This window comes from Camelus dromedarius, chromosome 24, assembly GCF_036321535.1.
Source record: "Camelus dromedarius isolate mCamDro1 chromosome 24, mCamDro1.pat, whole genome shotgun sequence".
Lineage (NCBI taxonomy): Eukaryota > Metazoa > Chordata > Mammalia > Artiodactyla > Camelidae > Camelus > Camelus dromedarius.
Genome location: NC_087459.1, coordinates 11,531,120 through 11,557,722, shown reverse-complemented (window position 1 = coordinate 11,557,722; position 26,603 = coordinate 11,531,120). Strand labels below are relative to the sequence as shown.

Here is a 26,603-nt window from a genome sequence, read left to right as displayed (position 1 = left end):
TCCACGGCTATCACCTTGGAATAGGTCATCACCACCCTGCACTTAGCTTCCTTCAAGTTCAGTCGCCATAAAGGTACTCAGTGCACGCTATTTTCCCTACCCAAAATGGGCTGTCCTCATTAAAACATCACTAAACCAAACTGCTGGTATTTTAACCCCACATATTTATTACTATTCCACATGCTTTTGCTTATCCTGAAATGTTCATTGCAGATCTACTTGACAATCCAAATATAATGGTACTTTCAATTCACAGGCACTGTCTTTTCAAGAACAAAGTGGTTAAACAAACAAAAACACCGTTTTTTTGTGGGTTTTTTTTTTTTTTTTGTACAACCTCTTTCTCTCTGAATCTCACTAAGAGTTTTACACATTCACTTATCACGAAGAAACAAACATCTGGTCACAGGCTGACCAAGAATTATTTTCTTTAGTTTTTAGAAAAGGTAACTTCAGAACACAAACCGATTCCCTGTGACTTCCAAGCCTTGGCTTTTGCACTACATACACCAGTTTCATTAGGTGAGTCTGAAAAATTAACAGAAGTGCACTCTGCAGTGCTATGACATGTAGCATGGAATGACTTTACTAAGTGTGGGTTAAAATGAGGAAAAAATTTGGCTGGGAAAATGCAAAAGTGAGAAAGTGAAGTCAAAACATCCCTCCATTTATGTTTTAACATCACGCAACGCTTATATTTGAAAATAATACTAGAAGGCAGCACCTCAGAATCCAAGGGTGATTCGACATCTTCCTTTTCTTCTAATCCTAATGCTGAAGTTGCATCTACAAAATGCAGTCACAGATACATTAATGAGAACACATACTGCTAGGAAGTTAAATATATATATAAGTCTATCTTGATTCATGAATATGTCAATAAAATAAAGTGGCAGAAAAGAATTTCAGAGGGTTGAAGCATTTTCTGGAAGAAAACTTGGTCGTAGTTGGGATATTTATGAAAGAAGATGGCAAAAGAAAAACACTTGAGAAGAAATGGACATCATATTTGGATCTACACACTTTACATTTTTTACACTAGCTTTTTTTTTTTAATGGCGGTACTGGGAATTGAACCCAGGACCTCGTGCATGCTGGGCATGCGCTCTCCCACTGAGCTATACCCTCCCCCCTCCAACCTCATTAGCTTTTAAGCAGAGAAGAAAATCCATAGATGCTCACTGACTTACCACCTCTGTCACCTTTGTGTGCTCCATCAACACGAATCAATTTGCTATGATCTGCTTGCTCCTTTAGAACACTGTTAATAGTCCGAGTGCCATTCTCTTTCCCCCCAGTTTTCGGCTTTGTTGCTTCTTCCTATAAAAACAAAACAAAATGTAACAAAAACCCAACTTCAGAAAACATCATATTCCTACACCTGGTCATTCAATCAGTCAGGAAGAGAACATATATTTACTGCATCCATCACATCATAGGCATTATCCTGGGAGAAGCTGGCAATATACATAAAAGACAGATTCTGCTCTATATTCTAGGGGAGACAGAGACACATGAAAATGAATCAACACAGACAAGTATCATTCAGCAGCTCTACACCTGCAGTGAACAGATACAGTAAGGGCACAAAGGAGAGAAGAGACTTGCTGCATGTCAATAGCTCAGGAAATGCTGGGAAGACCAGACTGTGTCTTAAAAGACAGACCCTGTGCAGAGAGCAGATGTGAAGGGGGTTCTAAAAAGGGCAGCCTGAGCCAAAGGTCGAGGTGTGAAACAGCATGATAAGTCACATGGAAAACTAGAACAGTTACTGGGGTTGGAATGGAGAGACAAAATTTCCTAGATTAAATATAAGACATCACTTCATCAATTTAAATGTGAGGACTTCTAAAAAAAGAAATAACTTCAAGTTAAAACTAACTTCCATAGGGCACTATATTCAATATCTCACAAACAACTACAATGGAAAAGAAAGAAAAAGAATTAGATATATGCATATATATGTATAACCAAATCATTTTACTGCACACCTGTAACTCATACAATACTGTACATCAACTACATTTGAGTTAAAAAACAAAATTCTATAACCAAAAAGAAAAAAGGAGAGGATCAAATTTTCTTTCTGTTGTTCATAAAATCAGCTATATGTCCTTCAGAAGAGTCTGAGCACTTTTTTCCATGACCTGATTTTCCCTCTCTTAATTTGAATTTGAGGTAATTTCTATCATAATTTGTACTATAGACTTCCTGCTCTCACTTAACCCCACTATTTCTGCTGTGTTTGTATAATAATCTCTCTCATTTTGACACTCATTCGTCTTGTCCTTATTAGATGAATCCTTCCCCTTTGTACCCCTGCCCATCTTCATATTCATCCAGCTGTTCTTTCCAGTTGCTTTCTTATTCTTTCCTTTCTTAATGGCATATTTGAGAACTGTTTATGCCACCAAACTTTACAAATCTCAGTCCTGCACGTGTACCTCTCTTGTTATCACACTGTTTTCTATTGTGATCTTGAGGACTTCCATTCCTCTGTAGGATCCTTTTCATCCCCATGAGAATCAGGGGGACGGTAAGTGAAAAAGCACAGGAGGGAAAAGTTAAAAACAAAACGACTTACCTCTGTAACACCAAGGACTGCTGAAGACGTGAGAGGTTCTGGTGCTGGGGAGGCAGGATGAGAGAAGTCTGAAACTTCACTTGATGGTGGGGAAAAGGTTCTAACTGGATCTTCATTTTCATTATTAGAATTATTGTCCTCAAAGAAGGTGCTAGTTCCTGGTTTCAAAACACCATCTTTTGCCTCTGCTGTAGCGACAAGGTATGGTAGATGAAATTATCTATAATTTCTCACCAGTGAAAACACAAAAAGACAGTCTTCAAATAACTTACTGTTTATCACGGGTTCTCCCCAGGCCTGAATTAGCTTTGCGAATCTTGGATGCCGGACTTTCTAGAGAAGAAAATAACAGCTTTAAGAACAACAAATATGAAATTGAATAAAGTAATTATAACATTCCCCATTCCTAGATGATCTAACACAAAGAGCGCTGGCTTCGGAGTCATTCAGATATGGATTCAAGTCCTGGGTCTGTCATTTACCAACCTACGTATTCTCATGGGGTGAGGATCATGAGAGATGACCTCGGGGTCCCAAAATGTTACTTTCTTTACCCCTCATTGATTATTATACAACACTATGGTATCCATTAGATGACATTCTTGACCAAAATGATCTAGAACAAAAACTTATCCCTGATAGTTTAGAGTCCTATTGAAAAAACTAACATTAAGAAATTTAAAGTAACTGTTATATTTTGAAATGTGCTTGCATGACTTATGTATGTGTGAATGATCTCTCATGGGGGAAATATGAGAGTTTACTTTTTAGCAGTATCTTATTTGGATGAGTAACAGCAAACAGGATAAGCTACTTCTATTCCATTTGCCAAAAAGCTGAAGACAAATGATTGTTCAAATTCAGCTACTTCTAAGAAAGAGGAATAAAAACAAAAGTAATTCTGAGGGGCAATGACTCATGAGTGAAAGCCACACACATAGTAAACAGAAAGCTGTCACTAAATATGTTTACAGAGGCAGAGTGAGATGGACTGAAAGAACAGACACTGAAGAAGTGTTTTCTGCAAAAAAAAAAAATATTAGGTTTGGGGCAAACCATTAAAGAAAAAAAGTGGGGAGGAGGAAGAAAAGAAAAAATGAGACATGACTAGTCAAGTACAAACTTAGGGCAAGAAAAAAAGAAAAATGTAAGTATAACAAGGCATGTGGAGAAATATATATATTTCAGCATTTATATATAATAGATCAGGGATGTATCAGTATTGTTAGGGATATACGATGAGTGAAAGCCTCTGTTTTACCTTTTTATTATATATATAAAAATATAAGTTATGTATGCAAGTATATATATTATTCTTCAGCAAACTTTATAAAAATATCAAAATATATGATGTACAAAACATATATATAAAACAAAGGCCTTTGTTCATAGTATATCCCCAATAACACTGACCTGTATTACTCTACAACTGTTTGTTTGTAAATACTACTGTAAGAGTTAAATCTTGTCACTGTAAGTCACTCAATTGAACATGGTCATCTCTCACTACCTGAATGCTGCCAATTATTACTAGAGAGAGAGAAAAATAGATTTTAGAAAGTTCCTAACACATCAGCTTTCCACCTAGACAAAGAACTGGTAATCAGAATTCTAAGGATAATATAGGGCTTGAAAACATATCTTTAATGGAACATGAGAGGGGGCTAAAAGAAGGTTAAAAAGTTTTCATCTCAAATTCTAAGCTCACAGTTGATGGATACTGAAAAACAGACTGTAACCTTTTCCTAATTATCATATACTTCTTATCTATTTCCTCGGCATTTATGACATATTTCCTCTCATAACAACTGAACTTTTACAACCTAAACAAAGGGAATAGAAATTTGTCATATTTTTAGAATTCAAATAGATTTCGCTATGACATAGTACACATATTATATTACCTGTATCATCAAATAGATTTCATTATGATAGAGTGTGCATGTTATATTACCTGCAGCATGATGCAGCATTCCATGTCTCTTCATGCATTCACATTCAAAAAATACTAAAATGCTTCTTACATTTAAGACCTTATTCTAGGTGCTCCAGGAAATGCACAATTATGTTCCCTAATCTCTAGCGGTGTATACTGATGCAGGGGCTATAAGATAAATATGTAAATAACTATACTACAAAATGTCTGAAACTTGAAATTTTAAAATGGTACACGAGGACTGGACATACTTTTTAAAACTATAATACAAAAGAATTCTGAAATCGGTTCAATCATATGGTTGTTATTAAGAGCCTACATTTAAAGCTGGCTGTTATTTTAGGGAAAATGTGTATTCTTCAGTTAGATGCAGAGTTTTGAATATACTCATAATGGGATAATTTAGAAAACACAGAGGAATTTCTTTATAATATGGATTTTGAGAAACAGAATTTTAATTTATAAATTTCTAGAATGTCAACTATTATTTTAGTCTTAATGCAGAACCAGAGATAGAAATAAAGTAAAAACAAAACAAAACAAAACAAAACAAAAAAACTCTCTTTCCTCACAACTCTCTGATATCAAATTAAAAAGTGTCCAAGGGGGAAAAAGAAAGATACATGCTACGTAGTTTTGGAACTGAAGGGCCCCAGGAAGAGGCCATGATTATCACAGTAAGTAGCTGTGTGCACTGAAGATATCCCTGAGGCACGAGTATTATACAAGTGCCGTCAGTGTGGTTTAAGTCAAAGAATCCTTATCCTTGGCCAAGCTTCACACTTCCTCTGTTGTGGGAAGACTTTTCACAGTACAATTTTCCTGTCGTGATCTATTTTCTAGTCCATTTTGCTTCAGCCTCATCTTCAGTATTTACCAAAATTAAAAAAAAAAAAGAAAGAAAAAGAAAAAACTGCCATATTTTTATAAAATGGTTTACTCTGACCAACTTTCTCATACAAACATAAAGCAATGATAGGCAGAACACTGCTAAATTTTAAGAGTAAATACTACACAAAACTAAATTCAGAGCAGAAAAATTAATTTCACAAGAGAACACTTTACCTTGGGAGCAAGATCTAAGTCATCATCTGATGGAGGCCGTGAATCATCAGCATCATGTTTGGGTGAAATACTTTGGAGCAAAAATACACATCAAAAATGAGTGAGTTCATTTCTTTAAACAAACAAGTCACAAAAGTCTATGCTGAGGGATAAGAAAGCAGATTTGGGAGCCAGGCTGCCTGATGGTTAAGTCACAGGTCAACTACTTGTTAACCATGGAATCATGGGTCAACTAGTCAACCTCCTTAAATTACAGTTGCCTAATTAACTAGAAGTAAGCTATAACAGCACAGCTACTCTGCAAAGCTGTTGTGGTGACTGTATGAGGTAACAAATGCCAAGTACATAAAACAGTGTCTAACGCAGAGTAGGACACTCAACAAGCCTTGTTTCTTTTCTCTGTGTTCCCTTAGTCAACATGTAATTTTTAAAAATCCATAAAATCCTACCGGCTTACAGAGATGTCTTCAAACCTCGGTGCAACCTTAATCACTAAACTCTCTATTAAAGAAGAAAGTAAAATAGAGTTTATATGAGCAACAGAAAAATACAGAATATTAAAAGTATAAGACCAATGTTTTGTTAAAAAGCATTCCTTTGGGACCACACCTGGAGACTACACACTTGAGTGAATACTGAGTATACTCCTGGTAGGTAATTAATGCATAAAAACCACTTCCCCTCCTTTATATTTATCAAAAAAGAAAAGGGTGTTTATCCAAATTTGATATTTTAAAGTGAACTGCTGTTTACAAGGACCAAAATACCAACCAAACTTTATGAGACTCACAAAAGAATGATAACCATTAGTAGAATCAGTATCATAAACTGACAATGTCAAGCTTACATAGCATGGTATTTCTGGATGATACCCATGGGACAAACCCACCCTGCCATTTGGCTTTGTCAACCTCGTGTTATCTGGGCACGGTCATCCCTATTCGCTCACATACGGTCTGGGGCTGCTTTCACACTGCAATGGCAGACATGAGTGGACGTGACAGACATCACATGGCCTAAAATATTGACTCTCTGGCCCTTTATAGAAAAAGCTTGTGCATCCCCGCTTTATGTCATAACAGGAAACCCTAAGACTCAAATCGAATCTTCTTACTCTTCTGCTCAACATTCTTCACTGAATCCATGCAGCTGCCATTGCTGGTTCCCAAATCGACAGCCACTTCTTCTTCATTGTCCTTGCTGGGCAATTGCAACTTTTCTTGGATATTTTCTGCCCCAGCATGCGAAGAAGGTAAACTCTCCTTAGCTGCAAAAAGAGAAATGATTGTTTTAAGGTCATCACAGTAACTGCATTTCTTTTCCCAGTGGCTGCTTTAGGAATGAGCATGTGATGTAGCCCAGCCCATAAGATGCTAGGGGAAGTCTACCGGAAGCACCTCTGTTTTCTTCTTAGTTAACAGAAAACATGCAGAGAGAAGCAGCCCTCCTCGCCTGCGGATATTGTCATGTGAGAAGATGATGCTTGGAGCTGCTGCTAATCAGCAGACCAGGAAGGGCGACATCAAACACCAGCAGCCTCACAGCTGAAGGAGGGACAGCATCTGGGATCCTGATGACATCACCGAACCTTCTAAACAATCCTGACTCCTGTTGCTGTAGCCACTGTTACTTAGGGCTCCTATTATTATTGGCAGCTAAAAGCATTCTGACAAATTTCCCAAGGTCTACAGCAGACCTACTCCTTTCTATAGTACTAGAAAAGCTTTCAGAAGCATGCCTGAGCTAGGTAGTCACCTCGTTCCCAACCATTCCTACAGCATCCTTTCTGCACCAACAAAATGAAACTCACAGATCCTGCAAAGTTCACTGGCACATCTTAGCCTTTGCACCACTGTCCTTTCTGCCAAATGTAATCTTCAAAGATGTTCCGCCCACCAAACACTGCCCTTCTGCCTCCTTCCCTGGCAAACTTCTACTCGCTCTGCATGGCTTACCTAACATCCTACCCATTTTTAAAAAACTTCTTTCCTTACCATGGACTTAAAAGTATTTGGTACATATTAAGTACCAATAAAACATACATAAAGACGGTTACAAAGTCCTAGTGGGCTCTGGGACACAGTAAGCACAGAATAAAGTAAAGCCAATCATAAAAATGAGGATGACAGCAACAAGCTCCTGGAGGCCAGGAACTGTGCTTTTGACCTGTTTGCATTCTGTAACGTCAGAGTGGTGCTTAGTACCTAAAAGACACTTGATAGTCATCTGTTAAGTGGATGAATTCACAGATAGGAATGTTTTCTTTGAAAATCCTGTTTAAAAAATATACAGACATTAACCAGGGACAACTCTATTGTGTTATGAGCACCTTGAAGACCAAAACTCTGTCTTTTCCATCTTTGTATTTCCTACAACAGAATTTCTTTGCTTGATCAAGGTGTACTAAGTTAAAGGTGCCCTCATACAGTTCAGACTGAACAGCACGCTAGGGGTCACATCTAGGCAACACAGTCGTCTTTTTTTTTTTTTTTTTTTATGTGAAGCACTTCTGTGCTTTTTTTTTTTTTTTACAATTTGTTGAGTCCTGAGTTGTGCTGAGTATTTATTATGACAATCCTTTAACTAATGGCAATAGAAAATCTTGTTCTAACAAAATATAGTTTCATGACAAGTATCCCCAAAAAAGAAGAAAACATCTGACTCTCATGAAGGCAACATATCTCATTCTGTTTGCACTTCTGAGGAATGAAATTGGTGAGAGAGAGCCCTTGTTGGTGTAATGATGTGAAAAGTAACCAGTGCTTCTCAACAAGGCACTGCTTTCCTGACTTCTGCCCTATCACTAGGTACCTTTAAAAAACAACCTCTTACTAGTATGCTGCACACTGGCCCAGCTGTGCAGTTCTAATTGTTGGCCATTTGTTTACAGCACCAGGAAGGTATTGCTGAGCTCCCAGTTTCAAAGACAACCACTTTTTAGTGAGACTAATCACTATGCAATAACTAGCATTCATTTACCCAATGTAATCCATTTGCTGTAAGAATTAAAGAGCCAGCTCTGTAACAAGGCCGACTTGTTATACTGTTACAGGAAATGTGCAACAAAGTTAAAAACTTATTTTTCTTACTTACACAAAGATATAATATGGGACTTCAGGGGCCATGATTAAATAAATGAATTTCTTTTCAGACAATATTGTCTCAGATTTTAAATTACCTACAATTAACTTCTTACATAATTCTGAATACTAGACCATTAAGAAAAAATTAATTTAAAAAATGAAAACATACACAAAATTTACACACTGGCCTTTTTCACTGCTCTTTCATTATCAAAATTTCCTCAACCTTACTTTCTTTATCTATGGTGGGCCCAACAAGAGTAACTTATTACCAGAACTCTGTCCTGGGTCGCTATTTTGAGGGGGAGTATCTGGAATCTTTCCGTCTCTGTAGTCGACAATCAGCTGGTAAAGGCTATGTATAAAAAAATGTGATAAATAAGTATTACTACTTGAATAGTAATATGAAAAACAATTACCAAATATATGAAATTCTTAGGTTATTTCAGACAATATCACAGGCAGTATCAAAACTTCAATTGTCCCATATATTCAAATTTGTACAATCTACACTTTTAAATTTAAGATGTATAATTAAAAAAGAAAAAAAAGTAAGGTGAAGTAGTCATGAACTGAGGGCACTACAGCTCAGCAACTTAACTAGAGCGAGCCTGACATACGGAAAGTATCTCGAACTCAGAAGTCCCAGCTCTATAACCAACAGCTATTTGTTCCTGGACAAGGTGCTTCTCTTCAGCTCAAAGTCTTCCTTTATAAAACTGGGATCTTACTGTCAGGCAGTTAGTTATTAATACTCATAAGAGTATTATGAAGATTTAATGAGATAATGTATCCCCCAGATGCTCAGAGAAATACTGGAAGAATGGAATAATTTGTTCTTGAACTTTAATGCTGGAACTATTGGAGAATCCCAAATAAAACCCAAGGTGTGTTTTTTTCATAGGTGTAACATTTAAATGTGACAGTTTTCAGAAAATGTTACAAATTACGGTGATTAGCTGTTCTTCGTGGTTTATACTTCAGGGCACCTCAGCTACTATCTAACTTGTAGTTAAACTTATTTATAAATATATGACCTCATACAAGCATATGTATGAGAACTAAACAAGCTGTCACTCTGAAGTTTACGTGTCCATCGCCACGAAGACCGCGGAAACTGGATCAGCACAGGCATCCCGGGAGCAGAGGTCAATCATGACCCGACTGCAGGACCAGTTTCTTTTTCCTTTTCTTCTTTTAAAATTTTGTTAAAGGTCTTTAGAGAGCAACATCCAGACCCCAGACCCAGCTGCCGAGGAGATCCTGTTAAAACCAGTTTTAGTACCAACGCTGCAGCAACAGAATCAAGGGAAACAAGAGAACGATTAGAATGCCCTCGCCCTGCCCCAATGCCTTGTGGGAGAGGATTGTCACTGTGGCCTTAGGGAATTCCTCAGGTTCTTGGAAAATTCAAGAGGAAGATTATACAAGAAAGTCCCCAAAGGAAAATACAGGATTTTCTGCTCTACTAAACATTTCAAGACCCAAACAACTAGTTAGAAAAATCAGATATGTGACATTATTTGTACCCCATGCATTGGGGCTACACTGGAATGAAATGGAGAACAGCAGGACCCTAAGGATAAACATCTTACAAACTCTGAGATAAAGAACCCTGTGCCCACTGCTCCATCTCACTAGTCTGGTTTTTTGCTGGTTTCCAGCTGATGATGTGGAGGGTCTCACTGCCATCCCCAAAGTGCCTGCTCCCAACTAGGAATTCTCACCTGTCACATAACAAGTCACAGTTAGATCATTTCCAACCTCAGTTTAGAGATAACTGGTACTTTAATGTAAACACTTACTGTTTAAAACCATTAGAACACGCATATCGTTCAGCAGACTGTCCGTGTACATCTAGCAGATCGGCATTAACACGTCTCTGAAGAAGCAGCTTGACTACGTCCGGTGAGTCATGACGTACAGCAAGCATCAGTGCTGATCTAAAATAAAAGAGACAACTTCACTCTTAGGAACTTAGTTAGCTTAACTTAAACAGTTAGTTTGATCTATTTTACCAAGTTAATATCCTGCCCACCCCTGGAGAACTGACCATGTACATGCTCGAGTGCTCATCTTTGCAAATTACCTCCAAGGCCAAAACGGAGGGACAAAAAAGAAGCCTCCTGTCCTACTTGGGTAGCACATAGTAGAAGTTGCTAATTTAAAGTCCTCTGAAGGACAAGAAAGGATGCTGAGGTCATTATCTGAAGTAGGTAAAGATTTAAATAAAGGATTCCCCATTTCTTCCCTCGTCTGAAATACAATACTTTAAAATCAGCTAGAGGTCAGGTAAGGAGAAGCTCTTTGCAGGCTGAAAACAGTAATATGAATAAAAATGTCAATAAAAAGAGTCATGGCTGCAGTTAATCACGCTGAGAAGCATGTGCCCAGCACTAACCTGAATAGTCTACGTATGGTCTTTCTTAGGCACAACCACCCTTGAAGGATGTACTACGACCCTCCTTTACGTGTCAGGAAACATATTGGTTGGTAATAAGTCATGTCCCCCAGCAGGAGAGCTGGGAATTCAACCTCGTCTGACTCTAAAGCCCAGCTCTTTCCTCTTTATCATCCACCAATGACTTGTCTTCTTTAAAGGGAATGTTTATTCAATAATTAAAGCTATTTCTCTTCCTCCTACCATCATCAATTAAAAATAAAAACATCAAAATGTACTAGAAATGAAAAAGGATAAAAACTGATGAGCCCACAGTATCTGGTAATAGTTACTCTCTTAGTGATACTCACTCAGTGATAACCTAATAACATCAGTATCCTTCAAAGAAAGTAATTTAAAGCAGAGTCATCCAAAAGACAAAACAAACTCCTCTTTGTTTAATATGCATCTTTTAAGAAAAATATATATACCAAGAAGAGGTTAAAACAAATTATAAAAGAATGAAGAAACTCAACACTGTCTCATAAGGTAAATTAAAATTAGAGTCCATACTAATAAAACTAAAATGAAATCCCTGAACTATTGTAAGATCGTATGACCAAAACAATCAGGATGCAAATGACATCAGTCGCTATCATAAAGGAAGATGAATCCTGCTGCATACTGTTCTTTGTCACACCAGGCAGAATAATTGCTTTTCTACCTAACTGATGATGTGTTGATTCTAAGTTAATCCTCTTCTTATTAGGTTAACCTTTCTGATTGGCTGTTACTACTCTAGAACAACATTAAGATTAGAAAGAGAGAGAGAGAACAAACTATTGTACCTTTGCAGCTTGTCGACTGCATGTACATTTGCCCCGTTCGCTATCAAAAATTTGACCATTTCTTCTTTGTTCTTCCTGACGGCGAGTAAAAATGGTGTCAAGTTATACTGTAAAATAGTAAAAACAGTTGACAATGTACAAAATTACATATAAATTTCAAAACTGAATTTAAAAACTTAAGTCTCTGAACTTAAACATACACTATAAAGTAAATAAAAAGTAGCCCCTTCCTCCTCACCCCTCTGTGCTCCTTCTCTTTAAAAGGTTCCTCCTGGACCTCTTCCAAAGTTTCCCTGTGAAGTCATTCTCTGAAACTCACTTCAGACATTTGCTGGTTCCAAGAACCTTCGCTTCTATTGCAGCGTGTGTCAGGCATTCTCTAGTTACCTTACTGCTCAACTACTACTCCCGACACTCTAAACACTGCTCCAGAGAGAACCATTTAGCTACTGAATCAACTACATTTCTAAGGAGCCACGCTGAGGAGAAAGATACCATACTGTCTGCAACATGCATAACCTATCCAATTACAACTATGACTAATCTCATAAAGCTTGCAGACATTCCAGTGGGAATATGATTATTTGCATGTAAAGAAAAAGTTTTTCTGAAACCAACTTAAAAATTCTAATTAGAAAAATTCCATCCCACTCTTAAGGGATTATTATAAAATATGAAGTAGACTATAAATTAATATAGACTGTCTTTAAAATCTTGAAATATTTATCAAAATATACAACAGGAGTTGGAAATTCAAATGCTTACAGAGGCAACACAGGTGGCCCGAGTAAGTGAAGGTCACAAGTGAGGACAGCAAACTGGAGAACACACGCCCCACCGAGAAGGGGCCACCTCTGCACAGCAGACCACATAGGCCTGGGCTCAAGGGGGACCAGATTTGATTCTTTAGGAGAAGTTCTGAAGTGTAGATTTCTGCACAAGTCTCCTAAATTTTAAATGTTGACTCAATGTGTGGAGACAAACTGAACATACCCAGGCATGTTTAGTCTATAGCCCACTTGTGTTTTTATGTTTGCTGTGTTTCCAAACAGTTGGGTATAAATCAAGTATTTGTATATAAAACCTTGCCTTTCTTTAGAATCATATGTCTTACACACAAAAACACTGGGCCCTAACATGTAATAAAAATTGTGATTAAGACTCATAATACCCACTTCAAGAATTTTTCCAATGCCTACTAAAACTACAATCTATCTGTATCGAATTCTCCCTGATTGTGAATCAAATGGATAATTAGGATTAAGGATTAAGAGGTATAAACAATCAGGCATAAAATAAGGTACAAGGATGTATTGCACAACCTGGGGAGAAGAGCCAATAGTTTATAATAACCATAAGTGGAGCATAGCCCTTAAAAATTTGTGAAACACTCAGCTATATACCTGTAACATATAATATAGTACATCAACTATACCTCAATTAAAAAAAATATTGTAAGATAAATACATTTTTAAAAAGGCTCATAATACCTGCTTCAAGAATTTTTCCAATGCCTACTAAAACTACAACCTACCTGTATCTAATTCTCCCCAATTGTTAATCAAATGGATAATTAATTCATGAGATGGCTGAAACTAAATTATTAGAACAATTCCAATTTGTTACTAATGTCATGGGTCTTGATGTTTAAAACTGCCATCTTGCACGGTATACTTATATATAATGCAATACAACTCAGCCATAAAAAAGAATGAAAGAATGCCATTTGCAGCAACATGGAAGGACCTAGACATTATCATACTGAGTGAGGTAAGTCAGAAAGTGAAAGAGAAATCCCATAGGATATCACTTAATATGTGGATTCTAAAATACGATACAAATGAACTTATTTACAAAACAGAAATAGACTCACAGACATAGAAAACAAACTGATGGTTACCAAAGGGGAAAGGGGGTGGGAGAGGAATAAATTAGCAGTTTTGGACTAGCAGATACAAATTACTACATATAAAATAAATCAACAACAAGGTCCTACTGTATATACTACAGGGAACTATACTCAATATCCTGTAATAAACCATAATGGAAAAGAATGTGTGTGTGTGTGTGTACATATATATCTATCTAAGAATGTATATATAACTGAATAAGAATATATATAACTGAGTAAGAATATATATAACTGAATAAGTATATACAATGAAAGAGAATATATATGTAACTAAGAATGTATATATAACTGAATAAGGATATATATATATGTATAACTGAATCACTTTGCTGTACACCAGAAACTATCACAACACTGTAAATCAATTAGACTTTAAAAAAAACTGTCATCTTGATTATGCTAGGGCTCAGTGAATCTAACAGATAGGTTGCAAGAGTCCGTCACACAGCTTTAACCAAAAGAAGGCTCATGATTTCCTATTACTGCAATCAGAAAAACCCTGCTGACCTAATGACCTGGATGGGAACAAAAGGTGCAAAATCTTTAAAGGATCCGACTCTACTTATTGAATCACTCACCACAAGCAAGTTTCTAAGACTGTCTGAGTGCCACTGAATGATCAGTGGTTAGAAAGGAAAAGGAGCTATTCTTCAAGGCAATAGATACTGCCAGTAATATTGCCAATAAACTCCTCAGTCACAAAGGAAGAGACGGGTAAAAGTCAGGCTAACATGGCTGCAAAGGAGAGCACTGAAAGAAGCAGCATCTATCAAACCCCCGCTCTTCCAGAGATGTCTTATTTTTGAGATCTGTGAATTTACATGCATTACACGTATCCATTCAATAGTTCTTAACCAAGGGTTGTATCAGAATCTCGGGGAAGTATTTTGAAATACCTGCGTCTAGACCTGAGTACATTTATTCAATCAAAATCTTCAGGGGAGAGCCAGGAGAAAAAGCAGGAGGACCAGTTTCGCCATCACTTGCTCCCCACCTACAGCCACAGCCCCGCAGGGGAGCTACACCAGGCTGAGCATGGAAGACCCCAAGGTGAAGGTGTACACGGAGGGCCATGTGGCCACCAGCACAAATGAATGCCCTGCTGGCTGTCAAACATGACCTGACCTCACTTGCCCAGGTTCTAGAACCTGGGATCCTGGGGTGCTCAGGGCCTGTGGCTTGCTGCCTCCCCTGCCCAGGTGCAGTCACCCAGCTCCCCCTGCTGGGTACTGGGTTCCTTCCTCCTCCCACCCATCCCCAGGCAGGCAGCCCGCCCTTGCCATCACTTCACTCCCCGCAAGCCTTCATCTTCTGTAGGCTCTGAGCCTACCACCCACTCCCAGGCACTTCCTAATGGGAAGCTGTTCCTTCTGGGGTACAAGTGTGGCTGGGAGACAGAGCTCTGCCCTTTCTGTGGGCACTACCTCTAGCCTCTGGCCTTGGCTTTGGAGTTGGTTCCATGATAACAGGGCCTGATGTATTGTATTCAGTATACATATTACTATAAATAAAACACCTGTAGCTAGAAAAGACCCTGTATTTCAAATATCTTGTAAATAAAGTCAGTTGAGCTATACCTTGTTTATCGCCTCAATATTTGCATCATAGCGGAGCAGCTCTGCTGCAATTGATGTATTTCCAGCCAAGACGGCGTAATGCAGAGCAGTGTTCTGACAGTCGTCCGCAAGATTTGGGTCAGCACCCCGTTTCAGCAGGATAGTGACACACACTTCTTTCCGGCATTGTACAGCCTGTTGGTATCACACCAAGAAACAGACTGTAAGTGCTAGGCATTCCAAGTTAACATTCCTCAAGTCCCAGCAATTCGTTATATTTAAAACAGATAAATTCATTTTTATTCTAAGTAATTAAATCAAATCCATCTCACGTGGACACGGTTGGCGGCTACACACCTTGATGAGAGCTGTCTTGCCTTCCTTGTCACGAGCATTCAGATCACACCACCACTGTGTAAGGAGATCCACCACTGGTGACTGGCCGCTGGCGCAGGCTAAGTGTAGGGCAGTCCTGCGAACATGAGAGGACTTCTTAGGGAATTAGAGCGTACTACTTCGAAGATACAGTTACTCATGTAATTGTAAACATTCAACAGCATGCTATTCCTACCCCTTTAAAACTAACATTTAGTCTTATCTTAGTTCTTTCTATGGGGAAAGAACAATATTTATTAGCTCTTACTACTCACCACATTAATGGAAGAACTACCTGTTTGAATAGAAAGGGCATGCCGTTGAGATTCAGCTCAACTTGGGCCTCACTTCTACTTTAACACTGTCACTTATTAGCTCTCACTTAGCCTGTCAGTGCCTCAATTTCCTCATCAACAAAATGGGCATGAAGTAGTAGCTATCTTACAGGACCCCACTGTGATGCTTAAATGAAAAGCTATGCAAAATATCAGGCAGTTCCTTGCACAAAATAATAGCTCAATAATTGTTAGGTAATATTATAACTGTTACCGTTACTATTTTACAAAGACAACATTTCAATTAAGTAAAATGATCGTATATCTACTTTACTGCTGCAAGGATGAGAAAGAACACTGTACTTCAATGATTCTAACATGCTCATTGTCTCACACTTCAACATCTCTGACATGGGAAGGCAATTTAAAATTCATGTCTTACAACCATAGTTGGCAGCTCCTCCCAGGCCCGCCCCACCCCGCCCCACCCCGCCGCTGTTACCTGTTCTTCCTGTCTCTGCTGTCTACGACATTTCTCTTATATGTCAGCAGCTCCTCCACTGTACACCTGTCACCTAAATATGCGGCTCTGTGGAACTTCTTCAGCTCTCTCACATCGACATGATACCCAGGCACGGGCTTCTCACGATCCCTGCGTGCTCTCTGATGGGTGCTGAAGCCCACCCAGCTCACTAAGTTAGCGAGTCTCTTCTTCATCTGGCTTATCGCCTTCCAACACCGCTCACTTCCCTCCTGGCCTCTTGCCGCCTCCCGATCTCAGCGCTGGCGCTACAGAAAAGCCACAGAGGTCTCGCTGCCACACCTTGGCTGCAAAGCTCAACGGCTTGGAATGTTTAGTCCGGAACAGTCGTAGCCTAGCAACAGCACTGACCCTCAACTGTCCCTCAACTGTCCCTCCAGAGCCAGTGTCCCCGTGAGTGCGCACAGAGGCCCGGAGGCCCAGTGTGCCCAGTGTGCATGTGGGAGCCTAACGCATTTCAAATCTCTGCAATTGCCTGTGGGCCATTTTGGATCCCCTTCAAATGTTGGTGCTAGGTGGCTGAGTGTTTTGGGACATTTCCAGAAGTGAGGCTTGCCCCTGAGAAAGGCATGTTTGTATGCAACTGTGGTTAGAGTGGGGTGGAACCACAGGATGCTGAAGGCCTAGTCCCCCAGAGAGCTCCCCACCAAAAATCTCTAAATCTCCTTATCCCTCAGTTTATTCCTTTCCCCATCCCTCTGGGCCCCAGCCAGTCTCCAGGGAATTTAGCAGATGCAAACAGCAGAAAGCTGTTTTCATGGTTTCAGACACTGTGGCAATATGTACCATTAAGTACAAACTTCAGAAACCAATACACCTCTCCAGATGAAATGAAAACGTGTTTCCGCATGCCTGCTGACCCTGCTCCGTGGCTCAGCCTTATGTTTACACGCTTTCTTCACTTTATTTTATTTTTTGCTTTTATTTCCACCAATTAAATCTTGAATCAATCCAAGGTTTATTTGGGAGCATGGTATAACATTTGAGAACTTTTTAATCACGTAACTATGGAAACACCACGTCAGTTACTCAGCGAGGCCATGCTGCTGGCTGACCACTTGCAGGAGGGGTGGAAGGCAGGGAAGGCCTCCTCTTCCTGCCTAACTCCATCCTTCCTCCCTCAGCTGGCTAATTATGGCTTCTGGCCCTGCCAGGATCAAAACTGCAGGGGGCGGTAGAGTTCCTAAGTGGCTGACACTCCTGGGAGCTGGTTTTGAGTGGACTGGACCTGGCAAGTGTTTTGAAGCTGACTCTCTCAGGGGCATTTCTGTGCCCACACCTGCCCTCACCTGCAACTCCCCTGACCTAAGTGAATGTGGTGTTACTAATTTACCCTTTTAACCTATCTTTTCTATTAGCATACACTGTTATTTCCCTCATCTTCAAAAACAATGATGCATTCACCCTCCAGCTGCGGCCCCATCTCTCTGCTCTCTGGCACACACGCCTCCTGCCCCTGCAAAGGAGCTGTTCCCATTCGCTTCCTCTGATTTCTCTCATTTTCCATCCAAGCAAGCGTGTCCACTCACTGCGACTGCTCACGACAGGGTCACCCACCACCCACCAGGTGCTGACTGCACGGGGAGCTCTGTCCTCTCCTCGCACGGCCCGGCAGCCACACTTCCCACCGCTGCTCTCCCCAACTTCCTCAAGCCCTTTCCTCACGGGGCTTCCCGGGTCTCAGGCTGCTCTGGTTTCCTCCCACGGCCCTGGCCGGTCTTCTCAGTCCCAGCCCCTGAGTGCTGGCACACAGCACCCCTGAGGCTCAGTCTTCTGGCCTCTACTACTTTCTGCTGCCGCCCCCAACAGCCTTAGGGCTTTATGTATTCTCTACAAGTTGCTAACTTCCAAACTGCCATTTCCAATCCAGACCTCCCTCCTGTATTCCAGACTCAAATACCCACTGCCCCTCAACGTCATCTCTTGGAAGTCTAATAGGACTTCTCCTGGGCCGGCCCTCTCCTGGGCCGGCCCTCTCCTGTACCTGCCCTCTCCTGGGCCTGCCCTCTCATGTTCCTGCCCTACTCTTGGTATACATTTGCTCACTACTCTCAAAATTCTCAAAACTTTCTCTTTAAATTATGGATTATTTTCCTAGTACTTTGACCGCTTTCTTGATAGTGACCCTGTAAAGATAGTTCACACTTCTTAGCTTTTCCATGATATTTAATAACACTGTAGCACATCCCAGTCTTTTGAAAATTATATGTATTTTGCCCTCCTATTCTTCTGTACATTGTGCTGATACTCCAGTCTTGTAGGTAGATTCCCCTTTATTTACTGTTAAAGGAGTAGGTCCTTGTGTTGTCACTACAGCTCTGATAACTGAAACGAGTCAGCTTATGTACATGCTGTGCTGTGCATCATGCTTTAGTGAAAAAATATCTATTCATGGGACATTTATGCTACTCCCAAGTCTTTCCAGGCGATCTGCATTCATCTGATCACTGAACTAGGTTTCTGCCTGCCTATTTCTTCCATGCTCTGGTACTCTGGCTCACCAGCTACATTTTCAGCCAAATTGTGTGTATGATTTTCTTCAGGTTACCAACCTTGGTATTCTCACTTAACCCTTGTCTGTATTTCTTCAAGCTTTGGCTCACATCCAGATCCAGGCAAGCCAGACTTCTTACATACACTTGGTTCCAAAGACCAATAAAGTAAGGCATTTTTGGTGTTGACTGAACACCAGAAAAGTGGTATTTATCTATCCTAAATGAAGGCCACAAAATACGTACACTTGCTTTACTATTTACTAATACGAGGCCTTAAAGGAGTTCTGTAACGTGTCTGATAAGGAGTCAGTTGCTAATCTCATGGTTTGCTGCACAGAATGAATTCTTTTGCTCGTTGCTTTTAAGATTTTCTCCTTGTCTTTCAACTGTCTGTGCTGTCTAGTTGTGAATCTCTTATGTTTGTTCTCTGCAATGTTTGTTGAACTTAGGTGTGCAGATTAACGTTTTCTTTGAATTTAAAAAGTTTTCAGGCATTATGTCTTCTAATTTTTTTTGTATTTCTCTCTCTCTTCTGGTCTGCCAGGTTTGTGTGTGTTGCCATGCTTACTGGTGTACCACAGTTCTACGAGAAACTATCTTAATTTTTTGCTGTCTGTCAGACTGGGTAATCTCTTTTGACCTGTTTTCAACTTTACTAATTGTTCCTTCTGCCACCTCTAATGTGTTGTTGAGTCCCAACAGTGAGTTTTTAATTTTAGTTATTGAATGTTTCAATTTTAAAATCTTCATTTGTTTTCTCTTAATGTAATTTTTACCTCTTGCTGTTATCATTAATTTTTTGAATCACTGTCATCATACTTTCCTTTAAATCTTAAACACAGTTTTCTTTGAATAGAATACTTTGTAATATACTAGTATTATAGTACTTGTATTCTGAGAACATATTTATAACAGAAGCTTTGATTTTCTTCTAAATCCAACAGCTGAGCTCCCTCAAGACAGTTTCTCAAAAACAAACAAATGTTTACTAAAAGTGACTGTTAAAAAGAGAGATGACTAAATGAGCATAAAGTCATCAAAGTGAAGGATTGAGATACAGGAGTAGTGTGTTTGTGGAAAACTTTCTTTTTGATACCAGTTTAGGAATTTTCTCAGCACATTTTATGTAGTCAGTCTTGTGTGTGTGTGTACCTTTAAAAGAAAGAATTAGTGGAAATAGAAAATAATCTCCCGTAATCTTCAATCTTCTTCACAAAACTGTTCCTATGACTTCCTCTACTCTTTTGCTAATAATGTTATGTTCAAATATGATACTAATTTATATATATCCACAGTTTCAGATACCTTAGTTTGGATCAAGAAAATAACAAAATAAGATAAGAACTGAAAATAAGGTGCAAACTGGAAAAGTATAAAATGTATAATATGTAGATATATGAAATCTTTATCTATTACAAATACTTAAGTATAAGCATGTATTTTTTTTTTATTTACCTTATGTGACACCGTCTGCATAATTCAGGAAGTCCACACTTTTCCACAGCGCTTCATTATACGTTGAAGAGAAGCTATGCATTCTATCCTCTAGTCCAATGTATACCTTCAAGCACAAAGTCACAAAGTCCATTCTTAGAATCATTTCTCCCCACCAAGGCCAAAACTTTCATTTGTACCTCAGTTCATCTATTCTTTATAAGTACTCTTCTGTGAATTTATTCATCAATTAATTTCTGATGGGTTAGCCCTATAATTTTTTCCCACTGAATCCAAGCAATAAATACATTCAAATTAAAACATTCTACCACATAAGTCTTATTATATTTTAATATTTAACAATGTTTCTTTAACCTCAACTTATAGGTTAATACTATTACTGTGTATTACCTGAATTTAAAACGATGAACATTTTTGATGTATACTTTACCTGTATCGGTAAACTGAGCTGCAAGTGTAGGGAGGATGGGATAACTTTATGAGCACTGTAGAACTCAATGGCTATGAGTATTTATTATGTTTGGATGTTATATTTAATTTGAAAAACAAACTTAATTCTATTAATAATTTGCATAATTCTTTCCAAGATTTATTTTCGTCAACGTGTATGTGTGTGTATGTATACATATACGTGTATGTGTACGTTTGCTTATGCTTATAGACAGAGATTTATACTCATGTAACTAAGAATAAGCAGGCTTATATATAGGCCTGTAATTCTGAACTTCATCTGACTTGTGTCATTAACATTTCACTTACCACTATTAACCAAAATTTGATTCTTACTTGGTATGTGATTCATATATGCAACACTTAAGTCAAACATTTCTATATTATTGACTATTAGTGTTTTTCCTCCAGAATCTTCATTCTCATAAATAACACTCTGAAGGACATCTCTGAAAACAGACCTAAGCTTGTATGTCTTGATTATTTCCAGCATTACTTCTAGGGAAAAGTCTTGACTGGGCGGTTAAAATGAATTGTTTGTAAGCTAAACAAAGGTTTAAAAGCTAGAATTATTAAAAATAAATTCTAATACATAATTCACATTTGGTCAGGTAATATTTCATACTACCAGAAAAATATTATATAAGGATTTTTATCCTCTCCTGATTTTCCAAGATGTTTGGTTAATACGTAATAAAATGTAAAGACTAAAACAATTTATTTTTTAGATAAAACTAAAAACAGCAAAACAACTCACACTTTACACTTGTATTACCTCTTGCTTTCTCAAATTAATTCTGTATTCTCAAAAGTATGATCATAAAAGATAACAAGTAAAAAATTAAATCTCAGATTATTAATATTGCTTTTCACAAAGGCATTTAAAACTATCTGCTGTTTGCATTTATATTAGGAAACATCCTTTTTAAACATCAGTGAGCATGCTCTCCAAATGCATTTACTTAAGCATTCTTATTAATAGTCCTGGTATTATTTTAATAAGAAGTATCTAATCAAGATATTTTAATCTAAATATTGTAGATAAATCAGAATATATTAATCATTTACATGCAATCAGAACATTAGAATTTTTAAAGCTACATAACTGTTGATTTACTGAGATACGTCAGCCACCAAAAGTAGCAAGTAATGAGAACAAGTAATTTATGCTGGGTAAATTCTAATCAGATTTCTTTAAAAAATTGTGTAGGAAAATGAACATGTACAACTATGATGAACGAATCTCCTCAACTAGAACAGTCCTGGATGTACTTAAAATATTGAGATTTCATCTAAAATAATATTTATAGTCTTTCTTCCAAAAAACACATTTTAACTATTTTGGTCTCATTGCCAAGGGAATAGAAAAGGAACTCACAAAATGAGATTATTTTAATTATCTAATTTTCCTATTAAAATGGCAAGACACATATTGAGTTTAACAGATATCATGAGAGAGTATATTCTTTTTGACTATAAAAAATATTTTTGAGGTCTTTTTTCTTGGTAGTGGGATGTCACTTTGCAGGAGTAATATCTAACTACAGATACATATAGATACAGATACAAATACAGATATATATATGTGTATTCTATTTGCAGAGAATTACTTATCATTAAAAGGTATTTGTGATAAATATCTCCATTTATGAAATGAAAAAGTGATTTAAAAACAGCAAATGTTGACTGAAGGGAAATTATCTTGCAATTTATGACAGCATCTAATTTAAATCCCTACTTTGTGACTTAAATCAACATTGTGAGTTTTAATTAAATTGATACTGAATAATAAATTCTTCAGCATAGTGAGATAAGTGGATTCAAACTTACTATATTTCCTACAAAGCATACATTATTCACTTACGAATACATCTGTGAAAAAATTTTAATGTGATTATTTGGAAACAAAGCCAAAATGAGTATGACTCATATCAAAACATCTGTTTTTAAAACTGTAGTTACCACATGAAATGGTTAAGGGTAGAATTTAAAAGACATGTATTCCATTTTTTTCACTTTTAAAACATTCTTTGATTTAGAAGGTGGGGTAAAAGGAATCAGAATATTTGTGAAAATAATTATAGTGCATACACGTATTGAAAGGTAGTATGTGTAATGAAGCTGCGGTATCTTTTTATTCAATGGGAACACGAGAGGAAAGGAGAAAGGAGGAGACAAGGGTCGGGTCAAAAGACGACGGACCGGCGGCGGCGGCAGCAGAGCGAGCTCCGGGGGCAAAGGGCGGGGAGGGTGGGCGTGTGCAGGGGCGAAGCGAGGGGTGACCGGGACGTCGGGCTGAAAGGTCTCGGTTGGTTCCCGTTGCCCCTTCCCGCGGCTGAGCCTTGGGAGCCACGGTGATCTCGGGCGTCTCCGGAGCGGCCGCCGCTACCGTCTCTCCAGGCTGAGCGGCGCGGCAGAGCGAGCGGGGAGGCGGCGGCTGCAGCCGCGGGCACAGCAGCCGCCACGTCGCACACGCGCGGAGAGCGGAGGTCCACACCCTGACGACGATCGGCAGTGCGAAGACCCAAGCCCCGGGCACGTCTCCTCCACTTCCGTGGAGGAGCTCAAGGGGATGTCGCTACTGGACCCGGCAGAGTCCAATGGATCACTGCTTTTGGAATCAAAGATAAACCCAAACACTGCACATCAGAGACAACAGGATCCATTAACTGTTTGGTCAGAAGCTGAAAACTATGATCTGGCAATAAGTTTTCAGGAAAAAGCGGGCTGTGATGAGATCTCGGAAAAAAATTTGTCAGGTTCAAGGTAAGAATCAACCAGTGAAGCCACACAGGACCTCACTGATGAACCAGAAGAATGATTTGAAGAAATGCCTGAAACAAGTCATCTGATTGACCTGCCCACACGTGAACTCAAATAAACTTGAAGAGATTGCTGACTTAGTGACCTCAGTTCTCTCCTCACATATCCATAGGGAAAAGCTGGATCTGGTCTTGGAAAATGAAGGCTATATTAAACAACTACTGTTCCAAGCTTGTGAGAACCTAGAAAACACTGAAGGCTTACACCATTTGTATTAAATTACTAGAGGAAACCTACTCCTAAATAAAGCAACTCTGTTTGCGGTAATGTTCTCTGACGAGTGTACCGTGGATGTCGTGGGATGCCTTGAATATGACCCTGCTTTGGCTCAGAGAAAAAGGCACAGAGAATTCTTGACCAAAACTGCAAAGTTTAAGGAAGTTATTCCAATAACATATTCTGAACTAAGGCATAAAATGCATCAGACTTACAGGGTACAGTACATAAGTGAGAAACTACTTGTTTTATGAGGTCAAACAGAATCTTGATACAAAATCCTGACATTAACTTTGTAAGAAAGGAAAGTAATAAGCTAGCTTTAAGTGTAAAATAAAATTTTAAATGTACTAAAGGTATAATACCTCAAAACCAAGTTGACATATTCAAGAAATGAAAGGTAATTTACTATAGTATTAGGATAAAGAAGAAACACATTCCTCAGAGATACATGTAAGTTATTTTTAAAATTGAACACCTTTCATGTTATACCAAAAAGGGAAATATAGAGGATTTTGCTTATATAATTAGTGTTAAATATAAAAAACTTAGAGCAAGCATCATACTTTATGGTAAAATGTTGAAAGCTTTATCTTTGAGATGATGTACCATTCAAGGATCCATATAACTATTTCTCATTAAAAATTTAAAAGTAGTCACAATCTGTATAGCATAAAAGATACAAGAAAGAATGTGTAAGGAATAAAAAGGGAGAAAAAAACTTTACTACTTAGAGATGTTCTCAGCTTGAAGGTAGAAATACCCCTTCAAAAACTCTGTACAAAAATTATTGTAATTAATAAGTTTAGCAAAATTAAAGTGAAAATTAGGATAAAAGCTGCATTTCTAAATGAAGGAATAAGCAGGATAAAAGAATCTTTGAAAAGTTCCATTTAAGACAAGATATAAAATTATCAGATATATAAGAACAATTGTAAAAACATATTTTAAATATATTTGAACAAAAACAGTACAGATCCAAGGTCAGCCAAATGGCACTGAACAAATAACAATTTATGGCCCAAAACAGCTTTCTGAGAGCTCTAGAAAATGGTTAGGAACACCCCACAAAGAAGCAGCTGCATTCAAACCGGCAGGAAATTTGTGGCATTCTGCTCACCCTTGCCCCACCTCCTTCATGTTACATCTCTGTGCGATCTGGAGGAAACAGCTCAATTCTCAGCTCCTACCTTGGACAGAAAGACAAGGATGAAACCTTCTTGTCACATTCTAGGGGTTGGTTGAGGGGGTTATTTCTGTCTTGCTTGACTAAGAACAGTGATGAGAGTGGTGGCAGAGTTTAGATATCAGACTGGAGGCTGCTGAAAACAGTGGAGGGTACTGTGACATGCTGGAGATACATGTAGTCTGCAGTCCCACTGGAACCTTGGGGCATGAGCTTATGGGCAGAGAAATAAAATAGAAATCTAAGATGACCGGGAGAAATCAGGGATGACACCCTTAAAAGCAGCTGTATAGATGGGGAAATTTAAAAAAAAAAAAGCACATGCAAAGGCCCAGAGAAGATGCATCATTCCTGGAAAACATATGAAAGGACCTGGAGCCTTTAAACTGAGCTGATTAGTGAAGGTCTTCCTCTACACAGAGCTATTCCATAAAAACTGGAGAAATGGCTGCTTTTTCAAATTCCCAAATCTCAGTAAAAATCACAGGTACATAAAGAAACAGGGAAACAGCCCATTCAAAGGAACAAAATAAATATCCAGAAACTAACCCTAGAGCAATTCAGACTTCTAACCAACTAGACAAAGACTTGAAAACACCGCCTTAAGTTTACTCAAAAACCAAAAGAAAAATGTAGACAGACAAATAAGCAAAATTAGGAAATGATTTATGAACAAAATGAGAATATCCTAAAGAGATGCAAATAATAAGAGAAAAACTCTGGAGCTGTAAAAATACAATAAACGAATTGAAAAATGTATTAAAGGTGTTCAACATCAGACTTCATCAAATAGAAGAGAAAACAGTGGATTTGGAGAGAGATCGTTTGAAATTATCAACTCAGAGGAGCAAAAAATAATAATAAAGAAAAATGAAAAGAGCCTAAGGGATTTATGGGACACTATCAAATGGAACAATATACATAGTATGGGAAACCCAAAAAGGGAAGACGAAGAGAGAAAAAGGAGCAGAGAGCTTATCTGAAGAATTGAACAGTTAAAAGTGGTCAAGTTGGTAAATGTGATTTATCACACAATGAAATTAGGAAAAAAATGAACAGATACCTGTTATATAAAGCAACATGAATGAATTTCACAAAAGTATTATTTAGTAAATGAAAGCATAGCCAAGACATGGAAACAGCCTAAATGTCCATCAACAGATGACTCGATAAAGAAGATGTGGTATATTTATACAATGGAATGCTATTCAGCCATAAAAAAAAAAAAAAAAAAAAAACATAACGCCATTTACAGCAACATGGGTGTTCCTGGAGAATGTCATTCTGAGTGAAGTAAGCCAGAAAGACAAAGAAAAATACCATATGAGATCACTCATACGTGGAATCTAAAAATAAAACAAACAAACATAAATACAAAACAGAAACAGACTCATAGACATAGAATACAAACTTGTGGTTGCCA

The 26,603-nt window shown here is 38.2% G+C and overlaps 1 protein-coding gene across 5 annotated transcripts in view; it reads right to left on the bottom strand.

Moving 5' to 3' along the window:
- LOC135319200 (ankyrin repeat domain-containing protein 26-like) overlaps positions 1 to 26,603 on the bottom strand; it is a 64,284-nt gene that overhangs the window by 34,073 nt on the left and 3,608 nt on the right. For 4 of the 5 annotated variants that reach the window (XM_064478449.1, XM_064478448.1, XM_064478451.1 and 1 more), the window contains exons 2-14: positions 20,506 to 20,611; positions 15,722 to 15,836; positions 15,386 to 15,559; positions 11,897 to 12,003; positions 10,474 to 10,611; positions 8,941 to 9,023; positions 6,700 to 6,852; positions 6,035 to 6,086; positions 5,586 to 5,655; positions 2,857 to 2,917; positions 2,585 to 2,772; positions 1,191 to 1,320; positions 725 to 786 (exon numbers count right to left, since the gene is read on the bottom strand). In XM_064478449.1, coding sequence (XP_064334519.1) covers positions 725 to 786; positions 1,191 to 1,320; positions 2,585 to 2,772; positions 2,857 to 2,917; positions 5,586 to 5,655; positions 6,035 to 6,086; positions 6,700 to 6,852; positions 8,941 to 9,023; positions 10,474 to 10,611; positions 11,897 to 11,955 — 996 coding nt within the window. In that variant the 5' untranslated portion in view covers positions 11,956 to 12,003; positions 15,386 to 15,559; positions 15,722 to 15,836; positions 20,506 to 20,611. Of the gene's footprint in view, positions 1 to 724; positions 787 to 1,190; positions 1,321 to 2,584; positions 2,773 to 2,856; positions 2,918 to 5,585; positions 5,656 to 6,034; positions 6,087 to 6,699; positions 6,853 to 8,940; positions 9,959 to 10,473; positions 10,612 to 11,896; positions 12,004 to 15,385; positions 15,560 to 15,721; positions 15,837 to 20,505; positions 20,612 to 26,603 lie in introns of those variants that run through there. The other variant, XM_064478452.1, reaches the window with a different exon arrangement.